The sequence below is a fragment of the Balaenoptera physalus genome (assembly GCF_965194825.1).
Source record: "Balaenoptera physalus genome assembly, chromosome: 14".
Lineage (NCBI taxonomy): Eukaryota > Metazoa > Chordata > Mammalia > Artiodactyla > Balaenopteridae > Balaenoptera > Balaenoptera physalus.
In genome coordinates, this window is record NC_138893.1 from 10,761,115 (window position 1) to 10,779,465 (window position 18,351).

An 18,351-nucleotide genomic window follows, 5' to 3' on the forward strand; every position below is an offset into this window, starting at 1 on the left:
TTTATCTATTTTTTCTTTGTTCCTCATGCTTTTTGTGTTGTATCCTAGAAAACATTGCCAAATCCAGTGTTATGAAAATTTCCCCATTTTCTTATAAGAATTTTATAGTTTTAACTCTAATACTTAGGGTTTTGGTCCATCTTGAGTTAATTTTTATATATGATTATGGTAGTCAATTTTTTAAATGACCTCTTTGGGTAATATACAGAGCCCAACTCCTAATTAGCAGCCAAAATGGGATGGAGAGTAAGAGACTTGAATGAATGTGATTGGAAGTGCTCGTGTCCTGTGACCTTTCTTCCAGTCCCTGTCTCCTTTTGTTCCTTTGAAGAATTTTATGTCACTTTTTCAGCTTAATTTCCCTGTTCCTTCCCTGCCATACTTTCATTGTACATGCCTTTGGACTTAGGAATATTGATAAGAGTACAAAGTTGTTCTACTCAGATGCTTTGAAATAATTATTCTGGTAATGATAGAAAGGAAAGCAAGGTACTCTATCTAGGAAATTGTCTGCTTTATTTTTATAGTTGAAAGTTAAAGAACTCTAAATGAAGGCCATTTGACAATGGTTTCCAAGGAAATATCTGTCAGCCTGTTTTAAGGGGAGAAAGGGAACATTGCCCATATCTCTTTCACCAAGTCTTCCTATTCTCTTTGCACACTCCGCTTCCTCCTGTGTGCCATTCTTCTTTTCTTGACACCTCACTGCCATCTCCAAACTCTTGTCTCCATAAACCCTTATGTCACAGTCTCCTAGCCTGTTTACTTCTGTTTATGCTATAAAGCATTAAAATTAAAAACTACTTGGGACGTCAAAGGACTGTATGTTACTGCTCATGTGAAAAATTCTTTTTCAGCATGAAAATGCTTGGTATCAGGCAGTCCTACATGTAGAGAAATTTAAACGAAAGCTTATAAACAATGAATAAGGTGAACATAAAAATAAATTTTTACTTAAAAAATGACTTTCGAGTTGATTAGTTTTTCAGTGCAAGTGAAAATAAAAATTTCCTTTGTGAAAAAGATTAATAAACTCATATATTTTTGCACTCAAATGGCCTCTCTCTCTTTCCTTCTTCCTTTTTTCCTTTCTCTCTCTCTTGCTCTCTCTCTGAGTGTTTACTTAACTGGGCCCTGTTCCATTCAATATTTTTTGTAGATTGACAGGTACATTTAATGTAAAGCATTAACTTGGACCTATTCCATTTCATAGTTTTGTAGATTGGCAGTTACATCAGTATGTTTGTCTAAATGTGCACAAACGTACTAATCCCCTAAGCTTATCAAATATTAATGAAACAAACTTTGAGGATACTTTTAGAAGTCAGTATCTACATCACAAAATACAGTGAGTGCCAGAGTTGTTAACCATTTGCAGTGGTCTTTATAAGCCTGGTACAACGCTCTGTGATGTGTTCTTAACATTATATATTGATAGTACCTCTGCCTGAAGACCTATACCTTTGTTTCATTTTACAGAGTTAAATTCTCTAGGAAAACAGATCTATATAATTACAGTACATTTCTCTTGGGCTATTTGTGTCAAATCTTTAATATGATGGTGCTATAATATTCATGTTTTTATCATTCTACTATTATATTCTTTATTACAATGAACACCATTCCTGTTTCTTTGATGCGGATTTAACAGTGTTGTATGGAGTGGAAATATGAAATGTTAATAGCATGCTTAGAATTTTATTTTTTCAATAATATGATGCTTTTATCTTTATCTTTGTTTTATCCTAAGTACATGACTAAAAGCGTTAAATTGTAGTCAGTAGGTCTCTATAAATTTTGCTTTAGATATTCTCTCACATTAAAAATAAATATGTAAATTGAGATTATTATAGAAAATTCATAAAGTAGGTAAATATTGATTAAATTGCTTATAAAGTTTATAATTGATAATAACTAGTGCTGCTCTTCATCATGACTTGGTCTTTTTTTCTATTACAATGTCCTATTTTTTCCCTCATATTTTCTTACTCAATTAAGGGGGAAAGAATTCCTTTCCATGCTAAAGAGGGCCTAAATTTCCATTTTAGATGTGAGGTTTTTAAAAGCTAAGTTAGTTTTATGACATATATTAAGTTTTTTGCCTATAGATAGGCAGGATATAAAATACGTATTGTTCAGCAATTATGAAATGAGTCTCTCCATTACAGAAAACAAAATACAAATGATGTTAATATTTCACTTATATTAACGGTTAGTTATTAGATTTTATCTTTTATAATCTGTATGCATATTTTAAATAATGAGTTTTTAAGTATTTTGTCAGTTTGGTTTTGCTGATGAAGTTATTTGTACAGTATCCTTATTCTGCATGTAATTATTGTGTGGGTTTATATTAATACATGGCTGATAATATTTCTTTGAAAGTGGTTTAGTTAGGTTTAAGCAGAACCAAAATCTGAACTGGTGTGGGCACAGTAACCATTTTGGTATCTTATGTCTGGTTGACTAATGTTCTTTTCCATTTTTATTGTTGCTAAATGATTTCTTAGAGAATTTGCCAACACATCCAAAAAAAAGTCAGAACGTTTTCTTTTTAGAACTCTGTTTTTCTCTGGTGAGAGCAAGTATGCTATGGTCTCTGAATGGTTCCTTTTAGCTTTGTGTAAATATTTTAATTCAACACATTAAAATTTCAGATATTGATGTAGCTACTTTTTTCGAAGGGTTCAGAAGGTTGGTACTATTACTTACGTAATGACTGATTAGCGTTGCCCTCTCTGTTACACTGTGAACTCCTCGATAAGGGGCTGTGGTGCGTTTATTACCAGTGCCTAGCGCAGAGCCTGTCACATGATCGGTACCTCAGAAGTATTTGTCGAATGAATAAGCCCTTGTGTAGACTTCTAGTCTGGGAGTTTCATATAATTGTTTAATTTGGGGGATCATCTGTTCTACCTTCTTCATTTTATGTAGGTCAGGGAACAGACCGCTAGAAGTTAAATGAGTTGCTCATGCATCTGTTCATTCATGTTTATTCCGTTAGTTGAATGTTAGATGATCTCAATAGACTATTCTCAAATAAGTCAGTATATTCTTTGAAAACATTTTCCTTAGTACTTTAAATATCAGATAAGATACTTGTCTAGACTCCATGCATCAATTACAATGAATTTATTGATAACTGAATTGAAAAAGTATGGTCTAATCATTAATAGACTTAGTCTTCATTTTCAAATTCAGTGTTAATATTTGTTCAAATATTTGTTTTTCTTTGTTTTTTGATGTTTGTTTTTAAATGGAAGCATTTAGTAATCTTCTTCTCCTTGTGCCCTGGCAAACTATATTTCCTTTTGTCACAAACAGGCCAATTACTCTCTTCTGTTCGTAATTTCTAAATTTAAAGTCCAACTGAAGGTAGTATAGTTTATATCAATAATCCAAACTTCCTTGTTTTCCTCAGACATTCTCATAAAACTCTATTGCTTGGATTAAAGTTGCAGGCCATTTTGTTCGTAGGCCAACCACTTAGCTTAAATTTCTCTCCTAGTTTTCAAGCTACATTATCACAGAACATGAGAGCTGACAGCAACAGGCTTGCTAGCCTTGGGGAGAAATCTAGGTATTTAACAATAATGCGGTTTCTTTGAATACCTGTTGCCCTAAATAGCTGTTCGTAGTTCCTGCATGGTAGAGAGACCCTATCAGAATATGCGTTCTAATGTCTTGATGATTCCCTTTGTGGTACTTAAAGCCGAATCAAGAATATTGGAGAGCCACTGTGAGGGAAGGACAGCATGTCCATGTATTTGGGAATGTTTGAGAAAAGGATGGAAGCGTTTTAAAACCAAAAAATTTATATTTGACTTAGTTTTTTAAATTCTTGTATTCTTTAAGAATGTATTTTGAGGGATGAATGGATACCGTACTTGGTATGGTGCCCCAAGGAGAAATGAGAAATATTTCATGGTCTTCTATTTCTTAGCTGCAATTTTCTGCTGTTTGCCACTTCCCTGTAATTTCAATTTCTATGATGTCCAAGATATTTGAATTTGAACTAAATTTCCCCATTTTCTATCTTCTTTATTTTCTTATGCCTAAAGTAAATGTGCTGTAATCTCTTTTTAATGTACATTAAATAGACTATATAAAAAGTTTAAGTTTATATAGAATTAACAGAATCAGTGGCAGCTTTTTCTGTAGTTCTGAACTAAATTCCCTTCATTCAAGTCTTTATTCTTGGTATTTGATAGGGAATCAGAGATCTTAACCCACTAATATTACTTAATTTAAATTAACAAGCACTAGTAAAATAAAAATTATATTGGCCTAACTCTTTCTTATATAATTTAGTGTCAGTAGGAAATGTTGCCTTTCAGGGTGTATCGTTTTGCTTTTTTCCCACATGAATTTATGTTCCTCTCCTTCCTGGTCTTTGAAAGTATTCTGTAAAGAAAATAGAACTCGTGGACTTCCTTGGTGGCCCAGTGGTTAAGACGCCAGGCTTCTAGTGCAGGGGGCGCGTGTTGGATCCCTGGTCGGGGAACTAGAATCCCACATGCCTTGCAGACAAAAAAAAAAAAAGAAAAGAAAAGAGAATAGAACTCCTGATTAATACTCTAATCAGTAATTACATAAAGGGAAAGAACATTTCCTATTTTTAAAATATACAAGGATCAGTTATAGCTATCAGTTTATTTTCTGATCATCGTTTTTTTTTTTTTCCTTGTAAGATTAATCAGGCAACTAAAGTGCTACTTGGAACCTCATTACATTTTGAAATATTTCTGTTAATGTTTACATCACTGATCTCAACCTCTGTTTGGTTAAAGGCATTTGTAATTTGAAAAAGCTACCTTAACCAAAATTCTCACACATTGTTTTCACCCGTTCCGCCTCCTCGTGGATTGGTTCATACTGTGCATTCTTTTTTTTTTTTTTTTTTTAAGAGAAAGGTAATTTTAAATTTATTTATTTATTCATGGCTGTGTTGGGTCTTCGTTTCTGTGCGAGGGCTTTCTCTAGTTGCAGCGAGCGGGGGCCACTCTTCATCGCGGTGCGCGGGCCTCTCACTATCGCGGCCTCTCTCTTGTTGCCGAGCACAGGCTCCAGACGCGCAGGCTCAGTAGTTGTGGCTCACGGGCCCAGTTGCTCCGCGGCATGTGGGATCTTCCCAGGCCAGGGCTCGAACCCGTGTCCCCTGCATTGGCAGGCGGATTCTCAACCACTGCACCACCAGGGAAACCCCATACTGTGCATTCTTAATGAGGCTTTTTCAGTTGCTGGTCTGGACTCTTCTGTATGCTTACTCTGAGCAGGACCTGGCCTGCCTAGTAGTAATCATTCTAGTATTACACTGTTGAACAGGCAGTCCATTTCCGGTTCTTCTCCAACTCCTCACATAGTGGTTTTTTTTTTTTAAAGATTTTTGATTGATTGATTGATTGATTGCTATGTTGGGTCTTCGTTTCTGTGCGAGGGCTTTCTCTAGTTGCAGCGAGCGGGGGCCACTCTTCATCGTGGTGCACGGGCCTCTCACTATCGCAGCCTCTCTTGTTGCGGAGCACAGGCTCCAGACGCGCGGGCTCAGTAGTTGGGGCTCACGGGCCTAGTTGCTCCGTGGCATGTGGGATCTTCCCAGACCAGGGCTCGAACCCGTGTCCCCTGCATTAGCAGGCAGACTCTTAACCACTGCGCCACCGGGGAAGCCCCACATAGTGGTCTTTGGCAAGCCTGTAGCTTGCAAGGTGAGTTTACTTCCATGGTTTGAGTTTCTCAATCTGTGAAATAAATTCTTGATAGATTTTTAAGGCATGTTCTAGTTCTGAAGGATATTAATTATAATAACAACAATGTTGTGTTATTACCTTTTATGAAAAGACAGCATAAATCTAGCTGAAAAAAGAAAAAAAATCTAAAAGAATAGTATTAGAACAAGGGAATGCCTGAACAAACATAAAACACTGAGAAAGGAGAATAGAAGGAGGCAAATAATAAAGGAGTCACAATATAATATTAGCTAATACTTACAGAACCATACATTACCGTGTAATTGCTCTAGTAGGAAACATATCTAAAGAATTTCCCAAGGAATCTCCTAAAACCATACAGAATATTCAGTAGTTTTCAAACAAGATTGTTATGTAGAATAGTAAGACCCTCGTGTTTAATTACTGCTGTTCAAGTATTTTAGAAGCGTATATAGTTTGTTTCATCTAATTCCAGAATCTTTCTTTTTTGTTTCCTGCCTGGCTCAACACTCTTTCCACCCGCAAACTCACTAAAGTTCTTCTGATAACCAGTCCTCTTATATACCATCCTTAGTTTATGTTTGGGTGGAGGAGAAAATGATTATCATATAGTGTCTGTACTCTAGTGGAGCTTAGGCAGTGAGCATCAGCCTGTACCATGTGGAGTAACCACTATTTTATTTAGGTATATGTTCCTTATACCTTGTTCCTAAGAGAATTTAAACAAAATACATTACCTCTAACTCATAAAGAAATCTTCTCTGTCACAGTGAACATTGTAACTATGGAGACAGTAACTATTTTTTGCTTGTTTGATGTGTTTGGTGCTCCATCAAAGCTACAATATCTTGGTGATATTCTTGCATTGAAAGCTACTGTTTCAACCGAATTTGAAATATAATAATTCATGTCAAAAATCCAAGTGGAATTGAATAGTAATCTTACTGGTAGTCAAAATGTCTGGTATTACAAAATTAATTGTACAACAGGTAGTCTTTGGTTAAGAAAGGTAAAAAACTCATATCTTCGTTTAGCTTATGCTGATGTATGTGTAACCATCATGAAGTGTTTTTAGTTTATCTCATAGGAAGATAGAAAGCTTGTTTTGTTTTTTCTTAAAGTACATAACATTGATTTCCATAACTATATTCAAGTAAGAGCAACTTCTAGAAGTTCATATTCAACTTTGTAGAGGGCATATATATTTTCTGTTCATTCTTCACCTTCACTAATTTTGGAAGGAACTAAATTGCTTTCTTGTCAAGCGTCATGCAATTTTGAGTATTAATGGGAAAATTAAAATTACTATAAATGTACAGGTAGGTGCTAGCGTTGCCAGTATAAACACCAGAGGAGTGTGTTTAGTGGGAGAATAATATTTGACTTAAACTGTTTCATATATTTGATCCTCCATATGTGAGGTGCAGTCTTATTTTTTATTTTATCTTTTTAATGTGGTCTTTATACAGAACGAACGAAGTCTGAGGTTGAGAACGTCTTGACCAGGGCCACGTAACTAGTCAGCAAGGATGTGTAAAGACTTTTCTAGAACTCATTCCATTCTTTCCTCATCCTCTCCAGTTATCACTGTGGCCCTCAGCAGCTTCCAGCAGACGCTGCTGTAACCATTGTGGGGCTGAGCCCTCAGCTTTGCCGCAGCCTGTGGTTTGCACCAGCAGTATAGCTCTGCCTGGGACTTGCTACAGATACAACTAGGCCTAGCTAGAGCAAGAATGTAATTTATTAGTAAGCTAATGACCCAGGTCACTTGCTTCCTGACTTAAGGTCTTTATTACTTCACTTAATACCTCTGGTAATGAGGACATTTTAATTTAAAAGCTCATTTTCAGTTGTTCATTTTCTTGAGTTAAAAACGTCAGTGAGTTTTCCCATTTTCCAGAATAAATGTAGATAACTTTCAAACATAAAAAGAGGTTAATTTGTTTTTAATGTTTCTTCTTTCTGGCTGAGTTTTTACAAAAATAAACTGTCTTTTTTTCCCCCCCTTTAAACAAATAGATTTATTGCAGTCAGTAGTGACTTGCACTCTGTAAAATTATGCAGACTGCCAGCACTGAGTGGAGAGGCCATCACGACTGTTGGCCCTCGGCTGCCTGCAAACGTAGGAAGTGTCTCAGCACTGGAGGCTTGGCAGAGCTGTGCTTCCCCTTATAGCTTCCTGACACGGTTAGGAAAAATGGGCTACTTGCTGCTTACGAACACAACAAAGTATACAAAAAAAGTACAGGAAATACTGGGATTTCTCTTAATAGCTATTGCACAGATTTGGTTTCTCACGGGGGCAGCAGAGCAAGGAGTGCTAGTCCAGGAGTCAAGAGGTCAGCCAATAGCTGACATTGTGTCCTTGGATAGGTTACTTCATCTCTCTCTTTGAGCCGTGGTGACTTTATTTCTTGAACCAGGAAGTTGAACTAGATGGCCTCCAAGGCCCTTTGCAGTTCTGAAATGTTCTGATTCTATTTACGAGTTTCTCTTTAATATGGCATGGTTCCTTCTGTGGTATGTGTTTTATATTTATGTTAATTTCCTTCAATTTTAGATATGATGAATGGATTAAAGCAGATAAAATAGTACGACCTGCTGATAAAAATGTGCCAAAGATAAAACATCGCAAGAAAATAAAGGTAAGTGCTTATTTTGCTGTATTATAGATCTTAATTAAGGAACTTTGCCTCCAAAATGAGTATTAAGTGTGTGTGCATTAGTGTTAGTAGAGTTGGAAATACTCTCCTGAAATAGCAGATTTATCAAATGCTAGATTTGCGTACAATTAAGATTGTCAGCTTATGGAAAGGCATTTTGAAAACAGTACTAAATGATCTTTGAGGCTTTTTCAGTTCCAACATTGTATAAGTCCACTCAGCCAGATTTCACTTACCCATTTCAACTGTTTCCTACACCTCTGGTCTCCAACTAGGAGTCATTAAGTTGTGTGGCTGGGATCCCTGGGGTTACTGTAATAGCTGTAAACCACTAGAGGAAGAGAAGGAGGTGTCTGAAGGCAGAGGAGAGCCTATCTGAAGCTCTTCTTTTTTCTTCATCTTTCTCTGACTATATAGGTAGTGCCTTAGAATGTGTTCACAAGACCCTATTAGGCAAACTCTACATAGATACCGTGGGGATCTATTAATGAGCTTGTATGGAAATTAAGGTTACTTTTATGTATGATAGAATTACGCTTATTCATTCTAAGACTAAATCTTTCTAATGTTTTATTAGAAAGTAGAACCATTAACTAGGTTTTAGAATATTTTTTAATCTTTGTAATGGCTCTTTAATACTTTGAATGGTATATATAGTTGAAGTGTTTAATAGTTCTCCTGAAATTCAATTTTCATATTAAAAGCGAGGAGCTATTTACTTTCTGGCTAAATGATACCCTAGTGGCCCTAAATACTGAAAGGTTTCCCCTAGAGTGATTATTCTTTTCTCACTGTGAAATTGGGTCCATATTTTTAAAGTTTTGGTATAGCAACTCAGTAGCTACAACTAAGGACACTCTTGGTCTTTATTGGAAGTCATGCTACATTTAGCATTGCTCTAAGCTACTAGAAGAGCTGTGTGTGTGTGGCACTAAAAAGCCAGTTTCCTTACACAGAGCAAGTTTTAGAAGTAGTATTTCTCAGGTAGAAGATAGCGTAGGGGTAGGAGAAGCAATGTTAGAATATTACACTTGGGGAATTTTTTCTAAATATTTATTTAGTTCTCAATTTAGTTCTCGGCCCCTTCCAGGCATTTAAAATTCTTGGTCATAAGGGAAGAGGCATGTGAATTTTGAAAAAGCTTCCTAGAAAATATTTAATATTGTATACCCATCACTCGATCTCATCTGACTGTGAGAACCACTATTTTCAAGTCTGTCCTCTGATAGGCGTTAAAAGCCATATTTGAAATTTGCATGGGGTAGACTATTTCTGCCTTCATAATGCATGGTGTATTATGATCTCTGGTATAAAGTGATGAAAAGGCTGGCAAGAATAGGAAAATGAGAAGAGCACTAATCATTGAGAGGTTTTGGTAGTCTTCCTACACAAAAGCCGCCTCAGTGCATCCAGAGAATTCAGCCCAGGTGCTCTAAGTCAGTGGCCCTCACACTTGAGCATGTGTTACAGTCACCTGAAGGACTTGTTGAAACTCAGATTGCTTGGCCCCATCCCCAGCGTTTCTGATTCACTAGATCTGAGTCTGGTTCAAGGAGTTTTCACTTCTAACAAATTCCCAGAAGATGCTAATGTCGCTGGGCCAGAGTCCACACTTAGAGAACCACTACCCTAAACAGAATAACTTCTCCTCTGTGTATACAGAATGATACTAATTATGTACCATCTTTGGGAGAATTGTGAAAATAGCCACTCACGTTCTGTATTCTCACTATATAACAGGACTTCAGAATTGTTTACTTCTACGTAGTGCTCTACATTATCATTTAGAAGCTTGTCTAAATTATTTTTCCTATAAATTTTTTAAACAGAATTAATTAATTAATTTATTTATTTATCTTTGGCTGCGTTGGGTCTTCTTTGCTGTGTGTGGGCTTTCTCTAGTTGCCGTGAGTGGGGGCTACTCTTTGTTGCGTGGTGCGTGGGCTTCTCATTGCGGTGGCTTCTCTTGTTGTGGAACACCGACTCTAGGCCCACGGGCTTCTGTAGTTGTGGCACAAGAGCTCAGTAGTTGTGGCTCACAGGCTCTAGAGCGCAGGCTCAGTAGTTGTGGCGCACGGGTTTAGTTGCTCCGCGACATGTGGGATCTTCCCAGACCAGGGCTCAAACCCGTGTCCCCTGCATTGGCAGGTGGGTTCTTAACCACTGTGCCACCAGGGAAGTCCTATAAATTATTTTTAAAACAAATTTAAAAAATAGTTTCCAAGAAATATATTAACCTCTGCTCATCTATTCGTAAATAGAGAATTTCAGAAAATTTCTCATTTTTTCCTGAAACATTATCAGTGATACAGGAAGGTTGCCCCACTGACTTGACTTTATAGCAAGTCATTTGTTTGTTACTCCCAGCTATCAACTGAATGAAGATATTTGAAGTTGTGTCATTCCCAACTCTCATTTTATATTGAGAATCTTACAGGTTTTAGAACTACCAGCTTGAAATTATGTTTCTGTTTTTTTTTGGTGAATATTTAATTTAAGCCTATTTTGATTTAATTTTTACAGAATTTGTAACACCAATTTTTAGCAGTATGGAAGTTTGCTAGTCTTAATTGCCTATCTGATTGCTAATTTATTTCCACTATTAAAATACAAATATTAGACAAAAACTTACTTCTCATCCTGTAGTATTTGTTAAATAACTTTGAAAAAACATTTCTGACTGTTTTGTGGGCCTTTTTGTATTCTTTCTTTTTATGTTTTTTAATAATAGTCTGTAACGTTGAGTTAAAAATGAGTTTTAACATTGTTACTAATAAATGCCTCATGATGTATTATGGCTAACATGGGATACCTTTTTTTTTTCTTAACCTAGAATAAATTAGACAAAGAAAAAGACAAAGATGAAAAGTATTCTCCTAAGAACTGTAAACTTCGACGCTTGTCAAAACCACCATTTCAGACAAATCCATCTCCTGAAATGGTATCCAAATTGGATCTTACTGATGCCAAAAACTCTGATACAGCTCATATTAAATCCATAGAAATCACTTCTATCCTTAATGGACTTCAAGGTAAGCATAACAAGCATCCTGTTGCATGCAAGTATTTGTTTTAATTTTTGTTTGTGTTAATTTTTATAAACCAAATTCTATAAAGGTAATTCAGTGACAGTATCAAATTCTCTTTTTTTAATTGAACCAGAACTTTGTTGACTCTCTTATTGCTTGAAATAAAATCAGCCATTGATTGAGGCTTGGAAATATTTCTGTTATTAGTAGATCTGAGGGCACCATTAGATTTTAGTTAAAATTTAATATTCAACCTCTAGTACTATTACTGTGTTTTTTTCAGGTACCATCCTTTCTGTAGCCATGTAAAACATAGTTTGTATTATGCAATATCAGACTATAAAATTATACTGAACTTTTTGTAAAGAATACCAAACTTTGCTTATCTTGATTATATTTATTATGATCTCTTTTATGATGTCCTGAGTGCTTAATGTTTAAGGCAGAATGAAGTTTAACAAATAATAAAAGTGATGAGTACTGGAGGGGAAGATTTTTGTAAATCTGACTGGCAGGGAAGAGAGAATCTGATCTATCAAATGAAGTAAAAGAATGTATCTCCATAAAACTACTTTACATTTCTTAAATAAAAAAAACTTTACATTTCTTATAACTTAAGAGAGTTTGGATTTTTATTGATTTTGAATATAATGGAAATTGTTTTTGTCTCTTATTTCAGATGGATATTTATATTTATTTTTTGTAAATATCTAAATATCCTAAAGTTCATTTTTCATAATTTTCTACTATATCAGATATACAGAACAGTATATGGAAATATATGTATAATTTAAAGAATAATGATACTGTATGTCTACCACAGTGGTGAACAAGTAGTATTTACTTAAAATAGTTATGTCTCCCTGAAAAGTAATTAATATTCTGACTTAATCATTCTTTTACTTTTCTTTAGAATTATATTAAACCTATATATATTCCTAAAGAGGATATTATTTAGTTTTCTTAAAACCGTGGCGAGCGTAAACCTAGCTATGTAAAAAAGGCAGTATTTCCACTTAGATGAAGGCTCCCTGAGAATGTTATCTGAATAGACTCTCTAGGTCATATTAAGCTTCTTTGTGAGTCTACAAAAGCCTCTGGAAGGGAATTCAGTGGGGCAAGGTAATGAGGCCTTTCTGGGAGACATCGGGGCTCCCCACAAGAATATCTGACATAGTCTCAGAGGATGACCAAAAGGAATAAGTTCAGTGGGAGTAGGAAGGTCCTCTGTATCTTCTGATTCTAGCCTTCCCAAATTATACCCCTAGCTTTCAGGTGTAGGTCAAAACAAAATGTTTCTGCCGGGTAAAATGACGTCATTATCCGTCATTATCCGATTCAGGTAATGGCACACAAGACATTGAGGGGAGAGCTGGAATTTCATCACCAAATGGTGGAAACAAGCTAAAATACATACAGAGAATCTAGTTGATGGCAGGAGGCATCTTGGTGATGATAGCCCTCCATATGACTTCCTTTGGAAATACACTGCATGGTCTGGACTGGTTTCCTCCTACATCTGATGCGCAGTTCTCTTCCTGGGAACTTTTTAGAGCTCTCTCTTCAAAGTGGTCCCTAGAATTTCTTTGTTTTGGATATCTGATGGGTTTTTTTTAACCTTCTTTGGTATACTCATTGTGGTGGAGCACATTCTCTAGTAAATTTTAAGAACAAGTGACTAGGAGGGAAGGTACATTTTTAGAGACTGTCCATATCTGAAAATATCTTTATTCATGGTTTAGCGGGGTTGGACGTTTTTCCTTAATTATTTTATTGACATTGTTCCACTGTTTTTTTGCTTATAGTGTTATTTCTGTGAAGTCCAGAGCTCTTCTAGTTTCTGATTCTTTGTATGTGACTTGTTTTATTGCTTGTTTTTGCCTTTCCCTTTTTCTGGAATCTTGAATCTTTGTTTCTAATGTCCTAAAATTTCACAGAGATTATACCTTGTGTGGATGTATTTTTATCTGCTGTGGTGTGTACTAAGTTATTTCATTCTAGAAACTTGTGTCTTTCTGTTTCAGATAGTTTTTATGAATTATTTTGTTGATTTCCTCCTCTGCATTTCACTGTTCTCTCTCTCTCTCTCTCTGTCTCTCGACCTGCCATTATATTGCTATTGAACCTTCTGCAGTATACTCTAATATTCTTATCTTTTGGTGGGGACATATTACTTATTCTTTTGTCTTTTTCCTCTAATTTCTTAGAAATTTTCTCAAATTTTCTTTATCTTTTAATCCTTTTACTGTTTAATTTACTGCTATAATGCTTATTGACAGCTGTAATGTTTTTAATTTGCAAGAACTCTGTTTTCTGCATGCTTTATACAATTCTGTTCTTGTACAATATCTTACGTTTCTGATTTTATTCTTTTTTTTTTTTTTTTTTTTTACTGAAGTATAGTTGATTTACAATGTTGTGTTAGTTTCCGAGTACAACAGAGTGGTTCAGTTATACATATATATACATATTCTTTTCCATTATGGTTTATTACAGGATTTTGAATATAGTTCCCTGTGCTATATACAGGACCTTGTTGTCTATTTTATATATAGTAGTTTGTATCTGCTAATCCCAAACTCCTAACTTATCCCTCCCCACCCCCTTTCCCCTTTGGTAATCATAAGCTTATTTTCTATGTCTGTGAAATCTGTTTCTGTTTCATAAATAAATTTATTTGTGTAATATTTTAGATTCCACATATAAGTGATATCATATGGTATCAATATCTGTCTTTCTCTTTCTGACTTACTTTGCTTAGTATGATAATCTCTAGGTCTCTCCATGTTGCTGCAAATGGCATTATTTCATTCTTTTTTTATGGCTGGGTAGCATTCCATTGTATATATGTACCACATCTTCTTTATCCAGTCACTGTCAGTGGACATTTAGGTTGCTTCCATGTCTTGGCTGTTATAAATAGTGCTGCTATGAACATTGGGGTGCATGTATCTTTTCAAATTATAGTTTTCTCTGGATATATTCTCAGGAGTGGGACTGCTGGATCATATGGCAACTCTGTTTTTAGTCGTTTTAAGGAACCTCCATACTGTTTTCCACAGTGGCTGGACCAATTTACATTCCCACCAACAGTGTAGGAGGGTTCCCTTTTCTCCACACCCTCTCCAGCATTTGTTATTTGTAGACTTTTTAATGATGGCCATTCTGACTGCTGTGAGGTGGTACCACATTGTAGTTTTGATTTGCATTTCTCTAATAATTAGTGATGTTGAGCATCTTTTCGTGTGCCTATTGGCCATCTGTATGTCTTTTTTGGAGAAATGTCTGTTTAGGTCTTCTGCCCATTTTTCAGTAGGGTTTTTTTTTTTTTTATTATTGAGTTGTATATTTTGGAAATTGAGCCCTCGTCTGTTGCATCATTTGCAGATACTTTCTCCCAGTCCATAGGTTGTCTTTTCGTTTTGTTTGTGGTTTCCTTTGCTGTGCAAAAGCTTGTAAGTTTGCTTAGGTCCATTTGTTTATTTTTGCTTTTATTTCTGTTGCCTTGGGAGATGAACCTAAGAAAACACTGTTACAATTTATGTCAGAGAATGTTTTGCCTATGTTCTCTTCTAGGAGTTTTATGGTGTCATGTCTTAAGTCTTTAAGCCGTTTTGAGTTTACTTTTGCCTATGGAGTGAGGATGTGTTCTAACTTCATTGATTCACATGCGGCTGTCCAACTTCCCAACACCACTTATATAGAAAGTGTGGCAGAAGGGAGTAGAGGTATTAATAAGAGAGAAAATCCTCACTGCTTATACGTATCAACGAATGGTATATTATTAAGAGATAACGATAGTAACTATCAGAGGAAATAGTTACAACATTTTGGAGGCTGGGGAGGGAAGAAAAGAGCTTTTGGTGTTTTATTATGAGTCTAAATTTGTTTTAACCGTGTATATGTATTGCTTGAATAATTTTAAAAATTCAGTTATTTAGGAACACATTGAAAAGATTAAATGTTTTTAACCATCTTAACTGTATCAATTATTTTTTACTTTTAACAAATTTAGCTAAAGAATATACATGGACTTCTCAGTAGAGTGTAGCGTAGTGAAGATTCTAAATTCTGGAGTCAGACGACTCAGATTTAGATTTGATCTTGACTTATTTTAGCTCTTTGGGGTGGTTTACTTAGCCTCTCTAAATCCTAGTCTCCGAAACTATAAAATGGGGCTAATGACACGTTCATAGGGTTATGGTGAGATTGAGTGAGATGATCTGTGCAGAGCATTTCAAGGTACCTGACATGTAACAGTTTCTCAATAAATGGTATGTTAAAATTGTAATAAAAGCTATCATTTTTTAATGGTTAATTGAATTTATTTACTAAAATGAACATTTAAGAAATAAATTCTGTAGATACGTTTATATAAAGTCTAAGTTACTTAATTGTGTTGTTCTTTGAAGCATCTACCATGGAAATACATTGTTCACAAAATCTTGGAATGATCATTGCTACATTAAAAATGAAGGCTACACTTTTATAAGAATATAGACTTTGGAGTTAGAACAACCTGGGACTACATCCTAACTCCCCTATTTTGTGCTCATAAATTTGTAGAAAATTCTTCCTTTTTTATAATCAGCTTTATTGAGGTATAATTTAAAACAATAAAAGTCACGACTTTTATGTTTACAATTTGATGAGTTTTGGCAGAAGTATTCAGTAGTGTCACTACCAGTATAGTCATGATATGGAACATTTCCGTCATTGGGTGAATGTCTTCACTTTCTGAAGCTCAGTTTCCTCACTTGTAAAACGAGGATAAAACCTAGCAGCCTGGGGTAGTTATAAACGTAGGAGCTAATCCATGTTTATATTCGCAGGCACAGAGAAGACGTTGCTGGTGTTCTGATCACACTCATTGTCTTCTCTTTCTTTTCTAGCTTCTGAAAGTTCTGCTGAAGACAGTGAGCAGGAGGATGAGACAGGCGTTCAAGACTTAGATAACAACGGCAAAGCAGAATCTAAGGTTGATCATTTGACCCACACCAGAAATGATCTTATTTCAAAAGAGGAACAGAACAATTCATCTTTGCTAGAAGAAAACAAAGTCCATGCAGATTTGGTAATAGCCAAATCCATGTCGAAATCTCCAGAAAGATTAAGAAAAGATATAGAAGGATTATCCGAAGATACTGATTATGAGGAAGAAGATGAAGTCACAAAAAAGAGGAAGGATGTCAAGAAGGACACCGCAGATAAATCTTCAAAACCACCGGTAAAACGTGGTAAGAGGAGGTATTGCAATACCGAGGAGTGTTTAAAAACCGGGTCACCTGGCAAAAAGGAAGAGAAGGCCAAGAACAAAGACTCCCTCTGCATGGAAAACAGTAGCAGCAGCACTTCAGATGAAGATGAAGAGGAAAAATCAAAAGCAAAGACGACACCAACTAAGAAATACAACGGTTTGGAGGAGAAAAGAAAGTCTCTGCGGACAACTGGTTTCTATTCAGGATTTTCAGAAGTTGCCGAAAAAAGGATAAAACTTTTAAATAACTCTGATGAAAGACTTCAGAACAGCAGAGCTAAAGATCGAAAAGATGTCTGGTCAAGTATTCAGGGACAGTGGCCTAAGAAAACGCTGAAGGAGCTCTTCTCCGACTCCGACACCGAGGCTGCGGCCTCCCCGCCGCATCCTGCCCCGGAGGAGGGGCCGGTGGAGGGGTCCCTGCAGACCGTGGCCGAGGAGGAGAGCTGCTCCCCCGGCGCGGAGCTGGCCGCCCCACCGCCACCCAGTGCCGACGGCAAGCCCGCCGAGGAAAAGCCGGCGGAGATCAGTGACAAAAAATCGGAATTTCCCAGTAGTGGCAGTAACTCAGTGCTCAACACCCCTCCCACGACACCCGAGTCGCCTTCCTCAGTCACCGTGACGGAGGCCAGTCGGCAGCCGTCTTCCGTAACCGTGTCGGAGCCGCTGGCCCCAAACCAAGAAGAAGTCCGCAGTATCAAGAGTGAGACTGATAGCACGATCGAAGTGGACAGCGTGGCCGGGGAGCTCCAGGACCTGCAGTCGGAAGGGAACGGCTCGCCCGCGGGCTTCGACGCCAGCGTGAGCTCCAGCAGCAGTAATCAGCCCGACGCGGAGCAGCCCGAGAAAGGTGAGGCGCAGGGCTCCGCTGCCTTACGGGTTTATCGCATCTCGCGTTACGAGCGTGAGGTGCTCACACGGAGTACTTGCGTGAATGTGGCAGGAACGGAAATTTGGGAGGTAATTTGTGGTGAGGAAGACTGGAGCGTGTTTAAAAGCTTGGGAAGACTTGCGTGTCCTCTGCTTCAGCCGCCCGTGCCGCTTCACAGCGGACCAGACACGTGCTAGAAACTGCACCCAGGCCCATATCCAGACCTCGCTGAGAACTCACGATGCACTGAGTGACTGCATGGCGTGAGCGGCTTAAGTATACTTGTGTAACATTGTTTTTGCACTTGCCGTGTGCAGTTTCTCACAAACATTTTGATTTACTGACAGACCCCTCCACCCTTAACCAAACACTGCGTGTGGGAGGTTGGAGCAGCCAGCTCTGCAGGCACTGCTTTCCTCAGACAACCGTGCCAAACTGATTTTCAAGCCTTTGTAAAGGAATTTGATGCTTTCTTAGATGCAGAGCTTCCAAATTGAAGGACCAGTGTCTCTGTTAATAACCTATAGTAATACTCTTGATTTTTCCGTGAAGTTGAAATTAGTACTTCCCGAAAGTATTAGTGCCTTTTTGATGGTGCCGTAGCTGTACTTTTGTCATCATTTTACTGAGGAACCACTTCACTCAGGTGTCTTTAAATTAATATGCTCTAGGCTGACACTTGGCTTTGAAACACACTTTTCCAGTATAAAGATACAGCACTAGGGTATGTATTTTATATAACATACCAGATTTTATTATGCTAACTTCAGGTTTTTAGCTAAACTTAAAAAAGAGATATGATCCAGACCAAATTAGTTAGTTC

At 36.9% G+C, this 18,351-nt stretch overlaps 1 protein-coding gene across 6 annotated transcripts in view; it reads left to right on the plus strand.

Moving 5' to 3' along the window:
• The window catches only part of ARID4B (AT-rich interaction domain 4B), a 128,826-nt gene that overhangs the window by 100,099 nt on the left and 10,376 nt on the right, over positions 1 to 18,351 (plus strand). For all 6 annotated transcript variants that reach the window (XM_082423118.1, XM_082423119.1, XM_082423116.1 and 3 more), the window contains 3 exons: positions 8,269 to 8,353; positions 11,205 to 11,403; positions 16,293 to 17,507. In XM_082423118.1, coding sequence (XP_082279244.1) covers positions 8,269 to 8,353; positions 11,205 to 11,403; positions 16,293 to 17,507 — 1,499 coding nt within the window. The remainder of the gene's footprint in view (positions 1 to 8,268; positions 8,354 to 11,204; positions 11,404 to 16,292; positions 17,508 to 18,351) is intronic.